The 22,773-nt window shown below is 30.9% G+C and overlaps 2 protein-coding genes across 2 annotated transcripts; both read left to right on the top strand.

Annotated features, from left to right (window-relative positions):
• The first annotated feature begins 10,743 nt into the window (after positions 1-10,743).
• LOC129902914 (bidirectional sugar transporter SWEET1-like) lies at positions 10,744-13,228 on the top strand. Its single transcript, XM_055978362.1, has 6 exons — positions 10,744-10,894; positions 10,996-11,032; positions 11,202-11,297; positions 11,583-11,862; positions 12,458-12,577; positions 12,958-13,228. Exons 1-6 carry the CDS (start codon positions 10,852-10,854, stop codon positions 13,132-13,134), a joined length of 753 nt encoding a protein of 250 aa, XP_055834337.1. The 5' UTR covers positions 10,744-10,851; the 3' UTR covers positions 13,135-13,228.
• Positions 13,229-21,127: 7,899 nt separating this feature from the next.
• LOC129903557 (CENP-B homolog protein 2-like) lies at positions 21,128-22,219 on the top strand. The gene is made up of 2 exons (XM_055979107.1): positions 21,128-21,479; positions 22,014-22,219. The coding sequence occupies exons 1-2, from the start codon at positions 21,128-21,130 to the stop codon at positions 22,217-22,219; spliced, it is 558 nt and encodes a 185-aa protein (XP_055835082.1).
• Positions 22,220-22,773: the final 554 nt, after the last annotated feature.

The following is a 22,773-nucleotide window of genomic DNA, read 5'->3' as shown; positions in this document are numbered from 1 at the left end:
TCTTTGATTATGATTATTTGAGTTTCCTATTCTTTTTTTTCTTTCATTCTTTGGTGTAAAATATTAAAAATAAGAAGAAAGAAATGTGAATGAAAAAAGAGAAAAAGTAAGAAAAAATTTAAAACTATTTTTTTGTGGCTATATTGTAATTTAAAATTAATTTTTTTATATTGTAATTTAGTTTTTGTATCAGTAAAAGAAAAAATTTGGCTCATGTATAATAAATTTAGAAGAAAAATAGTGAGAAAAATAAATTTGACCATCAAAACAATAAATTCAAATTAGTCGTTGAATCAAAAAAGACAAAAAAAAAAGATTATGTGTGAGAAGGATCAAATATACCCCTATATGGATTATTTTTTTAATAAAAAAATTTAAAAAATAAATTTAAAATTATTTTTTTTCACTTTCGATAGAGGAAAAATGTATATTTGAGTCACTTGTGTAACAATAGAGGTATATATTAGCTCTAAATAACAAAGATAAGGAGGATATCAGACCCATTCCAAATGCATTTACTTCTTCCTCAAAATTGCTTTTATTTGAATTTATTTAGATGAATTTTTAACAAGGAATTGGATATTTTGATTGGTAATTGGATGTCACGCTCCGAGAGGGTACCCTAGGCGTGGGCGGCACTTAGAAACCATTTCTAGCTTCCAAAAGAACCACTTGGTCTTATTTCTTATTTATTCATCAGCAGAAGACTTAAGAATACTAATGTGGGCTTGTCATAATCAAAGGAAAAATAGATAATTCTTAGAAGAAGTAGTTTCTAAGGAGAACTACTCCGATTACATCATTAGACTCTATCTATGAAGCCTCTAATACTCTTAGATGGTGCCAATGACATGTCCATGGCTACCTCAAAAGAAACATCACACTTAACAATAATAAAAGGATAAGGAGTTCCTTCGAATACAAGAAGGACTCACCAAATAGCCGAAAAGAAATGATCTTCAACGATGCGCCTGTTGAGGATCTCTAACACCTGTATCTGCATCATAAAATGATGCAGGTCGAATGACGTCAGTACTTGGAATGTACGAGTATGTAAAATGGCAGGAAGGTAAGGACAGATATCAAGATACTCCTCTCAATAAAACTCAGTTCAGAACTCAACATCAATATGTAATGCAAGTTTAAAATATAATAATAAAAGTAATAGTAATAAGCAATGCTTACTCAGTTGGGAGTTTCTCTAACCGTCAACCATCACTTATGAGCTAGCGATGATACAACGAAGCGATGTCGTTGCCACATCCATCCAATACCTTGCCAGGGTAAAGGACATCACCATCTTGGATCCACTCATCAAAGTCCTCTTTTTGGGACTTAAGAGGCATAGCCTCCATCCTACGCTGGCTACGTAGTTCTGGGGTTTGAGTCAATTAAACTCTTACCCAACTCGGTGCTCAATACTACTCCCAAAATATGCGCTCATATTAAACTCATCATCTAGTCTCATTGGACTTTAATTTAAATCATCAAACTCATCTCATTTCATGTTCATCAATCATTATACTTCCAAAAAACATCATTTACATCTCATCAAAACATTTTGCTCAAAATATCATTTGCTCAATTTCATTCAAACTCAACTCTTTTGCTCTTTTAAAACTCAATAAAATACATATATAGTATTAATTCATATAACTTTCTTTTTATCAATGAAAATAATAAAAAGCCAACATCTTTACTCAAAATATATGTAAAAATATTCATGAACATCAAATCAATTAGGATTCATGGGAAAGTAGCCATGAACAATAATTCCAATAATATGAGAGATAACAATAATAATAATATTAATGCATAAATATATCAAACTCAATAGAAGAAGAATTAATTCATCTAGAATTCAAGATTTGGATAAAACTCAACTATAATTCAATTATAATGAATTTAAATATTGGGCGCATGGACGAACTCAATCCAATGCTATGAAAGCCTTACATACCTTAAATCCGAAGGTTTACTCCGAATTGGAACACTCTTGGACCCCTAGCCTTTTCTTCTCGCCGGAGCATTTTGTGTACTACCCGGAGTATAAGAATAATTGGAATTGTATTTTTATACTACTAAAACTAAAACTATATTTGAGAAGAAGTATATAGAGAGAAGAAATGCTTAAGAAAGCTTGATGAATAAAATGAGGAAATAAGGTGGGTATTTATAGGTGGGAAAGAGTGACCTAACAATAAATAAAATAATTATAAAGAAAAATCTGAAAATTTAATGGAATATATTGATGTCATGGATGATGTTAAATGGAGGACAATTTATGTCATGAATGATATCAAATGTATCTAGATCTTTCCATGGTAGGTAAGATGAGTTCTTTTTAACAGAATACTCTTTTTCGAAGCTGCGTTTGAATAAGATAAATTCCTTATTATGATTTGGTGTCTTCATAAGGATTGTAGATATGGAAGTCTAATTTCATATAGTTCAAGAATCAACCAATTTGGAGCAACCTACAGTGAGATATGAATTTTCTTCTATAAACACTCAATTCCGTCACAGTACTATATCTTGCAAAGATTAATTTATTTGACCTACTTATACTCCGAATCTTAAGATATGGTCTTCATAAAAGTTGTAGGTAAGGATGTTGTGGTTACCCAGAAATTTGAATCACCTAATTTGGACCAACCTATGAAAGGTTATGCCCAAAATACAGAGGCTGTATTATTTTCGTCGAGAATTGAAATACCGACATACAACATTTTAGGGGATGTTACATTGGAATGAAATATGAAGGAAGAAAATACAAGAAAGAGCAGGAGGACGTACTTTTCATGGATATAGAGCCCGTTTGGATGGGCTTTAAGTTGGTTTTCGACGTGTTTGTCTAATGCTAACTTTAAGCCATAAAATTCTTAAAGTCAGTCAAAAATGAAAAGTTAGGATTCCTAACTCTTTTTTTTCTAAGTGCTTAAAGTCATTTTCTTTGACCATGGAAATTACTTTTATATTCCTTATATTTTAACAAAATTCTCAAACTACCTTTTTTAATCTTTTAACCCTAAAATTTATATTATTTTCCTCATTTAAGCACTTTTATCCAAACACTCAACTGCTTATTTATAAAAATAACTTTCAGCACTTCAAAGTTCTAAAAACATTTCATACATAAAAATTACTTTTTTAAGCTCATTCAAACGAGCTCATAGTTACTTTATCAAGTAGAAAAATAGGACCACTATTTGAATTTGTATTTTATTGGGTCAATTAAATTTAAAAAAAAGGGGTTAAAAAAATTATCCATCACTAGTTGAATTTTCCGGCAATAGTGATTTTTGTGTTTATAGTAAATTTTTATGATTTTCTGTTAGGAAATATAATTATGTGAGGAAAAAATCATAGTTATCTAACCTGAAATTTACCCTACAATTTAGTTTGCCAAAATATAAAATCTTTCGTGACATGGTACAATAATTGTGAAATGACACCTTAATTAATTATTCTTGATTAGTTCATTTGCATACGTAATTTAAAATGTATATATAGCCAAAATCTGTCTATTTAATCAGAATCAAGTACTTATATTTGTTTAAGTAAAAAAAAAATTGTTATGCTTGTTTAAGTCGATTCTGTAGTATATTCATCAGCTAGGTAAGATTAATTATTTGGCAGTAGGTCTGTACAGGACAAATCGATAAATCGCACCAAATCGACAAATCGAATCAAATCGGAAAAAAAAAACCGACTAGTGGTTTGGTTTGACTTGATTTGGTTTTTGGAAAAAAACCCCGACCATTATAGGATTAGTTTGGTTTTAACTAAAAAAAGTCAAACCGAACCCAAACCGACCCGATTATAGATATACTACTTTTAAATTATGTTATACATAAAAATATTGATTAAAATGTAATTTATAAATATTTTTTATTTTTTTTTTCATAGTTTTTGTTTTCTTTCTTACATTTAGATTTGGACTTGAGAAGTCCATCTAAATAATATACAAAAAAAAACCCATCTTATAAATTTATATTATAAAGTTAAAATTTTAAATAGTGTTCTGCTTTCATCTTATATGTTGATATTTTGTACTAGAACTCTTTTTAAGAAGCACTGCTCTGTGCTTTTTATTAGATACTATGAAAAACCCGAGAAACCCGAAAAAACCCAGAAAATCCGAAAAAGTCCGAGAAAAATTGATATCGAAAAACCCGACTTTTATTGGTTTGATTTGGTTTATAAATTTAATAACCCGACACAAATAGTTTAATTTGGTTTGTAAAAAATCCGAACCAATCCGGTTCATGTACTATTTGGCACACACAAATGTGTATTGAAGCCTCATTACATAAAATACATCGCATTAAAAATTAATTCGTCGAATTGACAACTTAGGTTGCAAAGTTTGTTGTTTAAGCCTTAAAAAACAACTATCGCGCAAACATCAAATTTTAATAATTTATGATAAATTGCACATTTTGTTCCTTAGTTATCTACTTACCCGTCTCGACTCATCTTGTCTAATGAAACTTCCAAATTTAAAGTTAATCCGTTTCACTAAACAATAATTACATATGGTTAATAAAAAGATATATTGTGGGTATGCAATTTTTTTTTTAATTTGGTGTAAAGTATTCACACTAATGAAGCCAATTAATTTATTTGAATTTATGCTAAGAAATTTCATGTCGAGAGTAAAGTACTCCCTAACATAACAATTTTATATCTAACAGGGCTTGGACATTAACCCGACACCTCTGTACAGGCAAAGCTTTATTGGCTCAGCAGTAATCAATTGAATTTTTTTTGTTAGAAAATTATATCGTGCATGGGGTGATTTTTTAAAAATTATGTTTATAAATTGATTATTAAATTGTATTAGCACCAGAAAAACTTTCGGCGTAATTGAAATAGGGATTTAATTTATTTATTATCACGCTCCGGGAGGATATCCTAGACGTGGCCGGCACTTAGAAATCATTACTGGCTCCCAAGTGAACCACTTGGCCTGATCACACACCCGTTCATTCATTCAATTAGCGGAAGACTTAAAATAAATAGACAAATAGGCGGGAAACTCCAATCAACAATCTAACGCAAGAAAGAAAGGACATAGGCCAACAAATCAAACTACAATTTATGTCATAAGAATAGTATGACAAGAACGATTCAAAGAATATAAATACTCAATCAACCCATCTCTATCTAGTCTATGAAGCCTCTATCACGACTGTCTAAGTAGTGCCAATGACAGGTTCATGGCTACCTCACATTAAAATGAAAAGACTAAATTCAAAGCAAGAATAACATAAGTGATATCTTTCGAATGTAGGGGATGACTCACCAATCAACTGAATGTGAACAGATCCTCAACGATGCGCCTGTTGATGAAATGATGCAGGTCCAAATGGACATCAGTACGTGAAATGGATGAGTATGTAATATGACAGAATGAACCATGCATCAATCTAAAATAATATTAGTTCAGACATACCAAATCAGAAAGATGAGAAACTCAATCAGGATGTTATAAGTCTTAAGCAAGAGTAAGGTTTAGACAGAGACCAATCATATACAATCCAATCCAATCAGAGTACTATTGTCACGACCCAACCCCGCAGGCCGTGATTGGGTTCCGACCTGGGACCCCACATACGTATCTATCAGCTATACTCAAATTGAACTATGTATAATGTGATACTACTGACAAAAACCTCAATGGGTTAAATTTTTTTTTATGTACATGCAGCCTCTTTCATTAGTATCATATCATGAAAGGGCACGTAAGCCGACAAGGCTTTCATAACATAAAAACATTTACAACATGCCGTATAGGCACAACCGAAACAACTTATAAACGATCCACATATACGTATGTCTACAGACCTCTAAAAATAGTAACAGCAACATATGGCGGGACAGGGCTCCCGATGTACCCCTGGATAAATAAATATATACATAGGAGGACCAGTATCCAAAAACTAGCCTTCGGAACAGTGGAGAACTTCCAACATAGCTGAGCAGAAATCCTAAGCTGGCGGATCTCCAAAATGAACATCTGTACCTGCATCTTATAATATGAGGGCATGTACATCATCCTCATATACTGTACCCAGCCCGCTGTGGGACTCGATGTTACAAGCACATCACTCTATCATCATAGGCATACATATACTACTAGCACTGTGGAATGTACAACCCGATTCATGTAAATAGCAAGTACATGCCGAGGAACGACGGCCCAATACACATATCGTGTAATAATGTCGAGGTACGACGGTCCGATCCACATATCACATATAATAGTATCATGATGCCTAGGAACGTACGGCCCGGTCCATATGTGATATAATGATGTCAAGGAATGTACGACCCGATTCATATATAGAAATATACGCCAAGGAACGTTCGGCCCAATCCTTATATGATGAAATATGCCGAGGTACGTTCGACCCGATCCATATATATCATAATGCATATACGTGCACGTAAAACTCTGTAACATATCAAACATCCCTCAGATATCACCATAAAGCATGTTCAAGAGCCCCTAGGTATAGGAGCTTACACATTCCAACACTATTCAACCTATAGGAGGCTCAAGGGTCGTAGTTCAACTACTTCAAGGACCTTATCATTCAAAAGTGGGTACAAGTCATGAGTTACATCCAGAATCTATAAATAGAGCTATCTCCAAATCCATGTTCTATAGTACCTATAGTCCAGTCTTTCTAGAAGTAGGAAAAGACAAGCTTTACATATACCACTTTCTATCACATGGAAGACTTAAAAAGTAATGACTCAACTTGTTACAGGAGTTCTAATCAGTAGAAAGTGAACAAGAGCCTTAACTCATACTCAGATTTTTAAGAGTGGAATAACTCCCAATTTCATATACATAATACTTACATCTAAGTCATGCCAAAAGAGAAGAAAGGGTAGCTTCACATACTCATCCCTTTCTAACGTATGAAAGGCTTGAGAAGCCCTAGTTCGATTACTGTAAGAGTGCTTTCGTCAAGAAGTACATAAGAACTGTAAATTACGCTTGGCATTTATAAGTAGATTTACCCTCAAGCTCATATCATTCATTACTTAACTTGAAGACATGCCAAAAGAAAGGAACAGATAAGCTTTACATACCTGTTATGGATTACTCGCATCCAAGCTTGCTTCATTACTCCTTCAACCTATTTAACATGAAATTAATACCAAGATTACTAACTTCCAACTTTCCAGCTTCCAAATCTACAACCAAGTATCCGTAGGAATTATTTCCTTATTTACTTTTCTTGACTAGTCTATTCGTTAGTTAAGAAGTTAACGGAAATCGGGCAGCACTTCCCCTGTAACTTGCCCTATCCGAAATTTCAATTACATCCTCAAGTACTAAGGCCAACCAACAACAACAATCAGCAGCTTATTTACAAGTAAACCATTTCAATATTACGCAACACAAACTTCAAACAACTCGCTTAAAATTACGATACCAAAATAGGGTTTTTAATCTCTATTTCGTAAAACTTTTAACCCCGCGGGACAGAGGGTTAGGTGGCTGAAATAAGAAGCACCCACACCTATTTTGACCCATGTTCCATACCTGCAACACGCCATAAAACCATCTCCAAAGACAACGCCACAATCACAACAACGCTATACAACCTTAACAACTTTAACCTGGTTAGAACGACTTCAATTTTGTTCGCTTACAACGTCCAGCATACTTATGCATTTTTCTTACTTTCAACCTAATTTAATACATGTAATCTACCCCGTAAAAACATCATTAACTTCAATTTGAAAGGGAAGACCTTACCTTGTTCAAACTTGCCAAACATAGCCTTGGAAGTTCCTTAGTGCGACTAAAAATTAGCGGACTATTCGTTGACCTTCCTTGCTGCCCCAAACCAGTAATTTACATTATTAAATATCGTTATATCACCGTATAATACCTTAAATAATTAATTTATGGAGAAGAAATTGGAGTCTTACCTTTCCTTGCTCAAACCCGTAGCTCCTCTCTCCTTTAGCTTAGTGTTTCTTTTTCTTTTTTGGTCTTGAATTTTGGATGAAGAATGAACTAAGAGTCATTAAACATGTATATGTAAACCTCCTTAGGAGGTGACACATGGCAGCCCCCTAGGGGTGACACGTGACAGCCCCCTAGGGGTGACATGTGGCAGCCTCCTAGGGTGCCACCTCACGTCATGCAGCCACCCATATATTGCCATGTGGCAGTGGGGTCCACTCCCAAGTAGGTGTGTCATCTACTTGCTTCCGAGTAGGTGCTACGCCTCCTTTCGCCTCTTCCGTGGGTTCATAAGCTCGTCTTACTTTAAGAATCTAGGAAATAATTGCTACGTGAGCTCAACATATACTCCAGTAGCTTAAGTATGTAAGACGTCCAAGTTGGTAGCTTACGCAAGTAAATCGATCCCCACGACTTGTTATTTTGGCCCCTAACTTGTCTCAAATCCTTATAGCCCTATTTCCAACCTTTCCTATTATAGGGTATCTCATTCTCCTTTCCTTAGAGTTACTTGATAGCGTTGTAGCTAATCTGGGTCACGTGGAAACTTTTAAGAAGTTTAAGAAGGCTTTTTGAAGTTCAAAAGTACGGGGCATAACAACTATCAAGACCTATATGGGAGTTTATTTTATCCAACAACCATCACTTATGAGCCAGTGATAGTACAACAAGCCGATGTTGTTTTCACATCCATTCAATACTTTGTGAGGGTAAAGAACGAGTCAACTAATCACGGATCCAGCAATCAATCAAATCCTCTCATGTCAGGATAATAAAATAGGGAAACATCTGACTTAACGGTTCAATCCTCTCCTATGTGTGGCTATGTAGTTATTGAGTTCGAATTGTTACTCACTCTTACCCAATTCGGTGCTCGATACTCCTCCTAACACTCAATTCTCATAAGACATGCAATCAATCCCAATCAATAAGTCTTATATGGACTCTTATCAGTTCATCAGTTCTATCCAATCAATCCTTTCAACCAATCATTCTCAATCATTTATTTAAGAGTTTTGGACAATCATTTATACAACATTCAGTTGAGACCATTCACTTAGGTTCAATTATGAAGATATAAAGGACTATCAGGTTTCATCAAGACTATCATCATGCTCACATCCCAATCCCAATCATGCATTCACAAGTTCAAGACTCTAGACTTAATCCTTAGGCATATACATCCCATATTAGTCAAAATACTATTAGACTTTATGAAATAAGTAGTTTAAATCATTTTTTTCAAGAAACAAGTCCGTAGAAAATATCAATTACGCAATAATGTGTAAAATATGTTAAATTTAAGGAAATTCTCAAGAAAGACAATCATGAGGACTCAATTCATTCACAAATCAACCTATCACAATCATGGGGAACATGAAAGAACAAGGTCCATGCTTTAGTTTAGCCTTACATACCTGGGATGAAGATAGAAAATCAAACTAGCAAGATTCTAGTTTGAAATCCTTGAACCCTAGCCCTTTCTCTTCTCCTTAGCCCTAGTTTCTTTTGTTAATTTAGCGTAAATGATAGAAGAAATACGCTTAGGACTAGTTATGGGGTCGAAAATGATCTTAATACGTTGTGGGCTAAGTAGAGAAGGGGTGTAAAAAAGACCGAAATGCCCCTCATAAAAAAATAACATCAGACAGGAAAAATTGGCTTGTGGACTCGTAGTTCATTTTTTCGAAAATTTTCAACGGTGATTTTTGAACCAAGATTGGCCAAGTCCGCGACGCGGACTTGGCGTGCACTCTACTGATTGAGCAATTTTACCCAAAAAAATTATATTTTGATCCGATTGGCATAAAATCCAACCGAGACCACTTTTTCACATGATTTTTACCCCTGATTGATATTTCGGCCTCGAATTGGCCAAAAAAGTTAGGGTTGATACGTTATGCGAGTGCTCTATCCTCTAGAAGTATTTTGATAATTTTTGGGATATAACATTTATTTTAGTCATGAATTGGATTTTTAGATGCGACATTTTAGCATTTCATAAATCCACTTGTCTTCAATCATGCTTGTGTGTATTATTCTCGCAAGATATTTAATGTCCATTTCGGGATTTAAATAATTCAAATTTATTTTGCGGAAGCCGTAAATCTTATTAAAGAATGAAGATATATCCTTAATTATCAATTATTTTTAAAAATAAATCAAAGCTTGAACTCAAAACCTTTTATTATATTTATTTCACCTTAATATCCTAATTGAAATTGAACTTTTTTATCTTCTTTTTTGTTCTTGTTTGTCCTTAGTCCGTTTAACTCATCATTCAATTGAGGTTAGGTTGAAGAGACATCACCAAAAATTCATAAAAGAAATCAATTGGGATTGAATATTTCTATCTTCTTTTTGTTCTCGCTATCCTTAGTTCGTGTAATACCATTCAGTTGAGGTTATTACCAATAATTCATAGATAAAACTAAGTGCGATTGAATATACATCACCAATAATTCATAAATAAAACTAGGTGCGATTGAATTTTTCTATCTTTTTTTTTCTCGCCTATCCTTAGTCCGTCTAACACCATTCGGTTGGGTTAGGTCGAAGAGACATCACCAAAAAAACAACAGAAGGATAAGGACCTCATATGATATTAGCTAGGTACTACTACCAATACAACACGTATGCTACCATGCTGGAAAAAAATAAGAAAACAAAAAGATTGTTCCTTTTTGCCAACCTGTTTATTTTTGGCTCTATTTTATACATAAAAACATAATATATCTCTTCCCTATAATCCTCCATATTTTTTTTAACATATATACCACCGTTTTAATTTCCTTCTCAATACAGTATCTCCTTTTCTTTTCGAACTTTCTTTGAAGAAAAACTAAAAACATCTTGCCATGGAAATCATCAAAATTCTCCACACTTTGTTTGGGATTTTTGGTATAAGTTCTCATTTCCATTTCTCCCTTTAGTTTTTTCTTGGATTTTCATTATGGTAATTTCTTTTTTCATGACTTGTTCTTTTTGTTTTCTTGGAATAGGCAATATTACTGGCTTGTTTCTCTTCTTAGCTCCAATGTAAGCCTTGTTGTAATTTTCTTTCAATATTTATAATGAAACATTACTGATTTTGTTCTGCTAATAAGTACCAGGACTCTTTGTGAAATAATCGAGGTGCATACAAGTTCCCCTAAAAAAAGAAAAAGAAGTTTTATTACTAACTTTATTTTTCTTGTTGATTGTATAGGATAACATTCAAGAGGGTTATTATGAATAGGTCAACAGAGCAATTCTCAGGCCTACCATATGTAATGACACTGCTCAATTGCTTGCTCTCTACTTGGTAGGTTTCTTTAATTAATCTAACACATAAATTTCTTTTAGGAAATTTGACTTACTTTGACCTTGTAGTCAAATGTTTTCATTTGCTCACTTTTCCTAGTACTTGTAAGTCTCTTTTATAAACAAATTTCCCCTGATGAATAGTCAAAAAACAGAATTCTAGATAAGGTGTGGCATTAAATTTCTTTTTTGAAACAGACTAAAAAAGAAAGTAAAACAGACCAATTGACGAAATTTTGATTAAAAAATTTGTTATTGATTAAAATTTTGATGGATTTTATTATAGGTATGGTCTGCCATTTGTGTCACCAAACAACATGTTGGTATCAATTATCAATGGCACAGGTGCAGGACTTGAGGCATTCTATGTGTTGGTTTTCCTCATATTTGCACCCAAGAAGGAAAAAGCAAAAATCTCTGGAATTCTGTTTGTGGTCCTTTCCATCTTCTCAACTGTGGCATTGGTCTCAATGTTAGCCCTCCATGGCAATAAAAGGAAGTTCTTTAGTGGCTTTGCTGCTGCTATTTTCTCCATCATTATGTATGGTTCTCCTTTGTCAATTATGGTATGTATCTTTAAAACTTACTCCTCTTGATGCAGATCGTTTTGATTTGTGGTATAAAATATGATTTTCTCACTAAAAAATGTATGGTGAGAAACAATATTTTACTGAAATAGTAGTGGTAAGGTTCATAATTTTTCAATATGATACAATTACTATGTTTTTCTTCACACTGATTCAATCAAAATACTGCGGAAATAGCTAAAGAACATTTTTCAGCAGGAAAATAGTGATTTTTTAGTAGTGCGCTACTGTGCGTAGATAAGAATAGTGTAGGAGGAGTAGTCGGATTGTTAGGATTTCTTTAGCCTTAAACTAAATGTAAGAGGTGTAGTTGGACTAAAATAAATTTGATAAAAATAGCGGTTACTAGCTACTTTTCGATCCTATTTTTGAAAAAGAACTATTGACATGGCGTTCAAAATTTTACCAAGTGAAAAAATAAAAATAAATGGAAAACAATCCTTATCTTGAATAGACTACTCTGTCCTATATCATACTTTTATTTGGCAATGCTTATCATTTTGGTTGGTTAAATAACTTGTCAAGTATTTTTCATGTAATTTGTTGTTATTGAATGTATTTCCTATTTTGGCAGAGGCTAGTGATCAAGACTAAAAGTGTGGAGTACATGCCTTTCTTCTTGTCCTTGTTTGTCTTTCTATGTGGTACCTCATGGTTTGTCTATGGATTGCTTGGAAGGGACCCTTTCATTGCAGTAAGTACTATAATCTTACATTTCGTTCAAAATAAAAATTTTAATCGTATCGTCATGAGGGATAAATTGATTTTAATTTTTTACTCGTATTTGGTAATGATATACGCTCAATACATTTGTGGTGTATATAATGTTTTATCAGTTGCATTGTTCAAGTAATATGTATTTTCACTTACCTTACAACAGAGGCAGATTCAGAATTTAAGTTCTATAGATGGATTCAATTCTCTATTATTTTAGTATTGAACTCATTGTATTAGATTAAGATAAACTCGATGTCGCTGTATTGTCTCTGAACATTGCAATTCATAAGGTTAAATTGTACGGGAGAGGATGAGTATTTTCTAAGGTAAATCTTGTTGTGTTATGAATTTTTGCAGGTACCAAATGGGGTTGGAAGTTTGCTAGGAACAGCGCAGTTGATTTTGTATGCCATTTATAGGGGAAACAAAGGACAAAGCAAAAAAGGTGAGGAAGATGGAAGAATAGAGATGGAATTAGAGAAGCCACATGAGAAGGGAATACCTAACACCCAAAATGGTGATGCAAAAGTATGATGAATTTAATTAGAGTATTCAATCAAAAAAAAATGTAGCCAAACTTTATGCTAATTTTTTTTCCCTTTAATTGGAAGGAGTAATCCTCAACAAATCAAGTGTACTTGTAATAACCTAGACATAATTTTCCTTAAGAAATGAAAATCTTAAGTGTACTTGTATTGTATTTCCCCCCCCCCCCCCCCCCCCCCCATTTTCCTTGTTATAGTGAAAGCTCTTTAAGAAATGAAAGTCTTTTTCAACAATTATTTTCAAAAATGTTCAAGCAAATGATTAGAATGAAACTATTAGAGTATTGGCAAGTTATAAACACAAATATTTCATATCATTAAATAAAGTGGGAATACAGTTGAACATATCTTTATAACGATTGTTTGTCCGGATATTTTCTTAGTTGTTATAACGAAATGCATTGAAAATTTCTTTTAACAATCGTATGTTGGTATATTTTTTTAGTTACTATAGTAAATGTTGTTACAGATAATATATAATAAAGATAACATGAAAATCAGCTCCAAAAAGGAACATGATTATTTTGATAAAGATGTTAGTATAAAGAATGTTTGTTGTAGAATAATCTGATAGAATATTTAGAAATTTTGTAGGAATTTTATTTTTGTAGTTTAGGCGGGAACAATTTTGTTGTAAGTGGCCATATTTGTTATCGCAATGTTTAATAGTTTGATTAGAATAGCCTTTTTTAGTTATCATGATAAAATTTTACATAATTTTTGAGAAAATATTAATTAGGAACATTATTTGATTAATTTATTCTTTATTAATTTTTAATTTTTCTATTTAGGTGTCTCTTAATTCTAAAATAATTAATGCTAAAGGTAAAGTTAAAAAAAATTAATTAATTCTTAATTATTTTGGAACAAATATTTTTAGTATATATGATAATTAATATGAAATGGAGGGAGTATTTCTTCTTTCCATTTTGAAAAAAAAGATAACTAATGATCATAAATTTTAACACTAGTTGCACTTATTATTAATTTTATTTTTTTTATTTTAAAAAAAACTTTTTACATGCGTCACATATTTTATCCACAACGTGGTTGAGCTTAAAAGAAAATCTTTAAAACGGCGGGTCGTTTCAAATGGCAACCGACACTATTTTTTTTTTCATTCGGAGTACGGAATATGTGGAGTTCCGATTAAATTTGAATTGCGCACTATAGGATTTATTCGAGGGGTGACGCCCCCAACATAATTCTCTCCATACCTAGGGCTCGAACTCGAGAATACTGATTAAGAATGAAACAGTCCCACCACTGCACCACAATCAATATTGATATCGACACTAGCTTTTAAAGTTTAATTAAATAAAAAGAAAATATTAAAAATAAAGAAATAGTAACCGTTTTATAAACGAATTGTCTTTGTACATCTACTTCTGATGGATGTATGAAACAACTTCTAGAGTTGTATATATACGTATACATTAATAACAAAGGAAAAAGAAAGAAAAACAAATAAATTCAGATATCATATCTATCCAAACATAATTTTATCCTTCATAATGTGACCGCTATTGATTTTGCATGAGATTTTTTTTTGTTTCTGAAAAAAAAAAATATTCAATATAACATTTTAGACATGTCACCATATTTTTGTGATTATGATATTAATATAAAAGTAAAATAAAAAAATTAACATATTTAATTATATAAAAAAATAAAAAATTTAAAGATAAACTAATAAAAAAATAATAGAAAACTAAATGATGCATTGTTAGTTCCCCAAAAAAGAAAACTAAATTCCAAAATAAGTTTAAATGATGCATTGTATGATCCAAACAGTATTTATGGAATGCCAAATAAATTTGTACAAATTGATATATTCTTGGAACTTTAAATACCCCCCCCCCCCCCCCAAACCCCTCCTTATTTTTTTCCCCTTCTAAATGGTGAAAAAGATCACATGATTTTGTGACACATTGTTTGATTAGGACTCCTCAGACCAAACAAGTAATGCCGTGATTATCTGACGCACTGTAACTGATTCAAAAATATTGAACCATCTTGAAATCTGAACTTTAGTACTTTCGTCTGTGTCACTGTTTAACTTGATATGATATTTAAAAAATATATTTAAAATATTTAAATATGTGATTTAATATAATCATTTGATATTAGTGTAATTATAAATCTTTTAAGAATAAAAAGAAAGTTTTAAAATTAAATTACTTTTAATAATAAAAATATAATATTTTTTTTATACAAACTAAAAAGAAAAGGATGTCAACAAAACGATAAGGGAACACCACTATTACTGTAAAAAAAAAAAAGTTTTGTAAAATGTCTCCTTATTTTAAAGAATGACAGAATAGTGGTCGTTAGGGGTGAAGTGGTATTTTCCATTGTTATAAACCAATTCTCCACCAATATGTGTTATTTTCCATCATTTTATTTTGTTGTTGGGGAAGGCTTCCAAAAGAATTGAAGAGTAGAATTAATTAAGTATAAAAATAAGCATAATACATAAATATGTTTTTTAATTTGGCATTATTTTATATTTGTGCTCTTCAATTTTTGATGTACACAAGTAGACACTTAAACTTGCATAAAATTGAACAAGTAGACACATGTGCTCTACATGTCACAATACATGTAGGACACAAAACTGCCATATAGGATGTCATGTAAGATAAATATATCTATTTGTTCAAGTTTTTGATTGTTAAAATGTCTACTTATGCATTAGTAAAGTTAGAGGTTATAGTTTCCAGTTGAAGCTAAGTTAAATTTCATATTTATGTATTATGCCTAAAAAAATATGAAGGTATAGTTATAGATGCAGAGAACTATAATTATATTCCATACTTTAGGCACTAGTCTGTATACAAAGTTGTTAAAAAGATATGAAATATAACCCATTATTATTATGTATAGTTGAAGTAATTGATCTGTTGTATACCTGGAATGATATGTATACATGTTAATGTATATTAAAATGTATCACACCTATTTATTTGAGATACACTATGCTATCATTATGTATATTATATATTTTTAGTTTGAAATTGATATTCATTATCATATTAATCAATGGACTGTATCACAGATTTAAGGAGATGTCTACTGAAGGTCATATTTTTAGCTCTTTCAACTTGTTTTCTCTTTTGATAAGTATTGCCGTTAACAAGATGAGAGTCGGAAAAATGAAATAAAAATGGTAAGACTTAATTTGTTAAATAAAATATTTGGTTAAAAATGTCAATTTGTCGGAAAAATGAAATAAGAACGGTAAGACTTAATTTGTTAAATAAAATATTTGGTTAAAAATGTCAATTTTATCTAGAGATATATCATATGTACATGTCAATCAATATCCCTTAATTAAATTCATATTTGTTGAACCTAAATAATTAATCTAATTATATTAGCCCACAATTTATTGGACTAATATATTTTGAATTTGAGATAATCCGAATCATTTATATATCCAATAAAATTTAAATGATTACAGTGTGTTTTGATTTTCATTGTTTTCTTCTGTGATATTTAGGCAAAGTTGAGCTTTTTTATTACAAAAAATATAAAAATGAAAATTAGCAACCTTTTTTATACTACTAAAGTTGAGTAATTTTTTTAATTGACTTTATTATAATAAAGTAAAAGTTGAGTGATCATTTATGAAATTAACTCCTCAAATTTCTATGTACATTGTTAATATAATATTATTTTATGTTAAACTATGAACTTTGTGTCTATTCAAAGTTTGTAATATAAACCACACAAATATCACTAACTAGAGAGAAAAAACCCGGACACTATTGTGGAATTGACTAATAAATCACCTTTTGATTCACAAACTTACCCTAACTTTACCTTAAAAAGTTTCGAATCATTTATGATTGCAAGTGTCCAACTGAAAATCTTAACTAACATGACAAATTAGACATGTTTTTTGGCCCTGTTCAAGACACCTAATTTTATGCTTAGGGTAAATTATGAAGGTTACAATAGTTGGCAATAATAATTATGATATTTGGCCTTTTCCTTGAAATGGGAGAACAAATAAATTATCAAGGAGAGTCATAGGATGAATGTAAAACCTCTATTCTTGTTCAGACCTTGAAAATAGAGAAATTATGAGTTGGAAACAATTCCTCTTTTGTTTTACATGATCATGTGCATATGAATTAACCAGGTCAGTATATTTTGAATAGGCAATACTGATATCATTTCCATTTTATTGTTCTATACAAAATCCTATAACTTAATTAAATAATTTTTTTAAATAATGGATAGCAAATAAGTTAAAACTCTAAAAACCACGAAGGGTGTAGATAAAATTGACTAAAACTTACCTAGGTCAAAGGGCATATTTATAGGAAAGTGCCTAATTATTAGTGTAGAAAAGATCTTATGCTTCCCCACAAATTGAATGCAATAGCCAATAGGAATTGGAGTCCCTAATTAGTTCTAAAGCATAGTAGATGTCATGGTTGCAAAGATTGATGAGAATAACACTTGGAACTCTTATCATAACCAATTCCTATAAATGTTTGTATTTCTATTTTGTGGCCAATTCTTGATTTAGAGATGCAACTCCCCATTTTCATTTGCAGCCAATTGAATGTTAGGTACACACTGAAGAGAGTCCTATTTCTTAGGGCAGTGTAACCTTCAAAGAAAGTAATTCCATTCCTTTCTTCCTTTTGTTTTTCTTAATATATAACCAGTTCCTTAAACTTGTTAGGATATATCGTATATTTAGATATTTGAACTAACATCTGTTTCAATTGAACACCTCAAATCTTAATAAAATGTTCTAATTAGACACTTTAGGTTTAAGTCTTGGAAATTTTGTTTGTATGTATAATCATTCGTCTATAAAATATGTCATTTGTTAAAATGTACGCATTCGCCTCAATAACCCGTAAAACCCCAAACATTTTCTTGTTGAGGTTAATGCATAGAGTTGAAAGAGATGACATATTTTACGTGGTTAACTTAATTATTTAATAGACGAATGAAAACGCGCACATAAGTATTTTTCAAAACTTGAATCAAAAGTATCTAATTGGAATACTATTATGAATTGACGTGCTCAATTGGAGCAAGGCTTGGTTCGAAAATTTAAATGAAATATCTAGGTAAGTTTAAGGAACCAGCTAGGGCTGTACAGGGCAAACCGATAAACCGCATCAAACCGATAAACCGAACCAAACCGGAAAAAAAACCCGATTAGTGGTTTGGTTTGACTTGGTTTGGTGTTTGAAAAAAAACCCGACCATTATAGGGTTGGTTTGGTTTTAACTAAAAAAAATCAAACCGAACCCAAACCGACCCGATTATAGATATACTACTTTTAAATTATGTTATACATAAAAATATTTATTAAAATATAATTTATAAATATTTTTTAAAAATTTTTCATAATTTTTATTATTTTTTTTACATTTAGATTTGAACTTGAGAAGCTCATCTAAATAATATACAAAAAAATCCATCTTATAAAGTTATATTAGAAAGTTAAAACTTCAAACAGTGTTCTGCCTCCATCTTATATGTTGATATTTTGTACTAGAACTCTTTTTAAGAAGCACCGCTCTGTGCTTTTTATTAGATACTATGAAAAAATTGAAAAACCCGAAAAAACCCGAAAAAATCGAGAAAAATTAATATCAAAAAACCCGACTTTATTGGTTTGGTTTGGTTTATAGATTTAATAACCCGACACAAATGATTTGGTTTGGTTTGTAAAAAATCCGAACCAACCCGATCCATGTACACCCCTAGAACCAGCTATGTATTAAGCCTTTTTTTTCTTTTCTGTCGACATGAATTTCTGATTATATCATTGTCATGTTGTCTTTTAGACTTTTTATGTGTATGTTTGTCTTTCCAGCTTATTTATTAGACTGTGATTTAGCATCGTCTATGTGGCCATGGATGTGTATTTTTAATGTAACTTATAGATGAGGACTAGTTGTACATTAAAATGTAAGATTTGTCAATAAAACAATAACTACTTGCGGTGGATTGGGGGAGATCATAAATTTTGAAATTGAAGAACTTATCCATAAGCATTAGAGGGAGAGTATTAACATATATGGTACCGCCAAAGGATGTAATGCAGTGAATGGATTGTTTCTTTCTTAATCAGAGATCTCGAGTTCAAGTTCTCAGTATGAAAAATTCTTTGGTAGGGAGCACTTTCCCCCGAATAGACCCTACGCGACGCGAATCCGAATTAATTGTGATCCAATATTAATATCGGACACCAAATGAGTAGAAAAAAACATATATGATTGAGAAGACACAATTACAATATTGTGTTGTGAACTTATATAGTTTCACAAGCAAGGCAAAACCATAACGATAACCTCCTTATCTAACATTTTAAAGAATTTACAAAATAGGTGCACTTTGATGTTTAGAAAAAAAGGCTGGTAAAATTTTTCTTTATTCTTTTTAAAGAAAATCTAAGGTGCATTTATAAATTAAAAGATGGCCGGTGCATAAGGTTCTCCAAATGGTATAAATTCTATGACCCTCAAGCACTTTGGTAGCCTAAAGTCAAAATAAATTGGAGGCCTTAAGTTTTTGAATAATAATTAATAATATATTTTTTATTTAAAGTTTATTCTTTTTTTGTGTTTTTTAAGATGCAAAGTTGATAATATATTTTTTAAAAAATTATTTTGAAATTCAAAATTGTATTTTTGTTTTTATATGTGAAAAAATTACCTTCCCTATTTATAGTTTAATACTACAAGATTCAACTATATAATCATTAAAGTAAAAAAAGTCTTTTGAATACAAGCAGTATAATTTTTTGAAAATATTTATAATAATTTTATTATTGCTAAAAAATGAGGCCCCTCAAATTTGAGGCCTAAAGGGAGTGCCTTATTTTTTTTAGGTTTAGAGCCCTACTCTCCCCCCCCCCCCCCCCCGGTCCCTCGTGTCACTTGTCTGCAATTTTTAAGAGTTAATTAAATTAAATTTTGGACTAAATTAAATTAAATTAATTTAATATTTAAAATTTAAATATTTAAAAATTATATAAAAAATATTATCAAAATTTATATGATTTGACATTGGAAAATTTAGCCAAACATAATAAGTAATTTGGGAGGAGAGGGTGTATATATTGGATTTAGTCATTTTCAAGATGGGGAAAGGAGAATAAAAGTCAAGATAATGGATATGTGATTTATTTTTTATCGAGATATTTATTGTTGAAAGAGAACTTGTTTGAAGGTAGATGATACTGATGAGGTGGCTAAAGACGAAAATCTATATAGTAAAATATCTCTCTCTCTCTCTCTCTCTCTCTCTCTATATATATATATATATATATATATATTTGAGATAAAAAAAAATATTTATTTATTGAGATTATTAATTTATCAATAAATGCATAAAATATTAATTTATCAATAAATACATAAAATATTTATTTATCGATAAATAAATATTAATTTTAGTGAGTATTTTGCAGTATGTGCCATAAAAAAGAAAAAAATATTTGAATTAAGAATTTCAAAAGTTTAAATCTAGGAAACTAAAAAGTGTAGTCTTTGCATATTTATTATTTAAATCTAGGAAAGCTAAACAAATTTAGTGAAGTTTAACGTTTCTAATTGTATTCATGTATATAGAATATGAAGAGATTTTATGTTAACTATAAAATGAAAAAGCTAGATGTTTAAAAATCATAATCCAAGTATAATGTCTTCTCATTATTTGAAAGACATAAAAAATCATCTTTAACCAATAAAATAAGAAACGTAATATGTGAGTATAAGAAAAAGAATCCAACTATTAGCCAAAAAGATTTGCAAGTATAGGTGAAACAAAAGTTTGATTTGACTATTAGTCAATCAACAATATCGCACACTCTCAAAAGGTCGGCAGAGTATTTGTCAAATGAGATGAAAAATAGCGATGCCAAGAAACATAAATCGGTAAAATACCCTGATTTAGAGAAAGTTTTGTACGAGTGATTTCTTCAAATGCAAGAGAAAATGAACATGTCAGGGGAAATTATCCAAGGAAAAGCAAAAGATCTTTTCCTGAAAATGTATGGTGAAACTAATCTAGAATTCAGTTTCTCTTCTGGTTGGTTAGAACGTTTCAAGTCAAGATACATAATCAAATCTTACAGACGTTTTGGTGAAAGTGGTTCAGTTATCATGAAAAACATTGAAAACGAATTGTCTAACATACGGTCAAAACTAGATCAGTTTGAATTGAAGGATATTTATAATATGGATGAAACTGGACTATTTTACCGATTGGAAGCTGACCATTCACTTGCTACCAAGCAACTTGAAGGTCGCAAAAAAGACAAAGAGAGAATTACTCTTGCTTTCTGTTGCAATGGTGATGGATCTAACAAAGTACTATTATGAATTATTGATAAGTTTGCAAATTCTAAATGCTTTAAAAATGTGAACATGAACAATCTTAATTGCATGTATAGATTCAACAAGAAAGCTTGGATGATTGGCTTGTTTTTCCAAGAATATGTTGGCTGATTTGATAAAAGATTGAATGGCAGGAAGGTTTTGTTAATAGTAGATAATTGCCCAGCTCATCCAAAGATAGTTGATAGGCCTAAGAAATGTAGATTTGTTTTTCTTACATCCTAACACAACGTCTAAGATTCAACCATGTGATGCTGGAATTATTCGAGCATTCAAAGCTCATTATCGTCATCGTCTTTATTTCAGCATCCTACAAGGCCTTGAGGTTGAAGCACCAAATACTAAAAAATTAATATTTTGAATGATATTAATGTTGCTAACTTGGCTTGGAATTTTGATGTGAAAGAAATAACAATTGCAAATTATTTTCGGCATTGCAAGATCTGATCAGAAGTAAATACTGTTTTCGAACCACAAGTTCATGAATTAGATGAAGGTATCCAAGAAGTTGGTGAATTAGATGAAGGTACCCAAGAATTAAATGATGTCATCTCTAATTTAGCCTACAGAAATGTGATGGATGTTGAACATCTTTTGAACTACCCTAACGAGAATGATACAGTTATGGAATTACCTACAGAGGAAAAGATTATTCAATCTGTAATGAATAATGATGATGAGAATGATCCTGAATAAGATGATAGTAGCATTGTCCCACATGTATCGTCAAATAAGGCATTTCGAACAATGACTACATTGTCAAACTATTTGGTACAATACGAACAAAATATTCCAAAAATTGTGTTCGCTCTTCAAAAAGTTAAGGATTAGATTAATTTTGATTTTGGTGTGAAGAAAAAACAACCAACTATAAAATCATTTCTTAAAAAGAAATGGTTATTGATCTAGTATTATTGACTGATTAAATATATATATAAATTCTTGATGTATTCTAATAATTATTACTTTATATTTTTTCTGGATCTTTAATACTTTATTTTTAATTATTATCTAATGCATTTAGAGAGAATATTACTTTAATATAACTGACTCAAGTCGGGATCGAAGAAAAATATTTATTTAGCGAAATTATTACTTTATCGAGGTTTTACTATTTTTTTTATATATATATATATATATATAAAAGACATAAAATTAAAAATATTTTTTAAAAAAATTACAAAATCAACTCTCCAAAGAGCTATAACGACAAAACTTTTTTATTATACAGTTTTGCTATTAAAAATATG

This window comes from Solanum dulcamara, chromosome 9 (genome assembly GCF_947179165.1).
Source record: "Solanum dulcamara chromosome 9, daSolDulc1.2, whole genome shotgun sequence".
In the NCBI taxonomy this organism is placed as follows: domain Eukaryota; kingdom Viridiplantae; phylum Streptophyta; class Magnoliopsida; order Solanales; family Solanaceae; genus Solanum; species Solanum dulcamara.
Note: the sequence above shows the minus strand (reverse complement) of the source record. Positions and strands in the feature narration are given on the sequence as shown.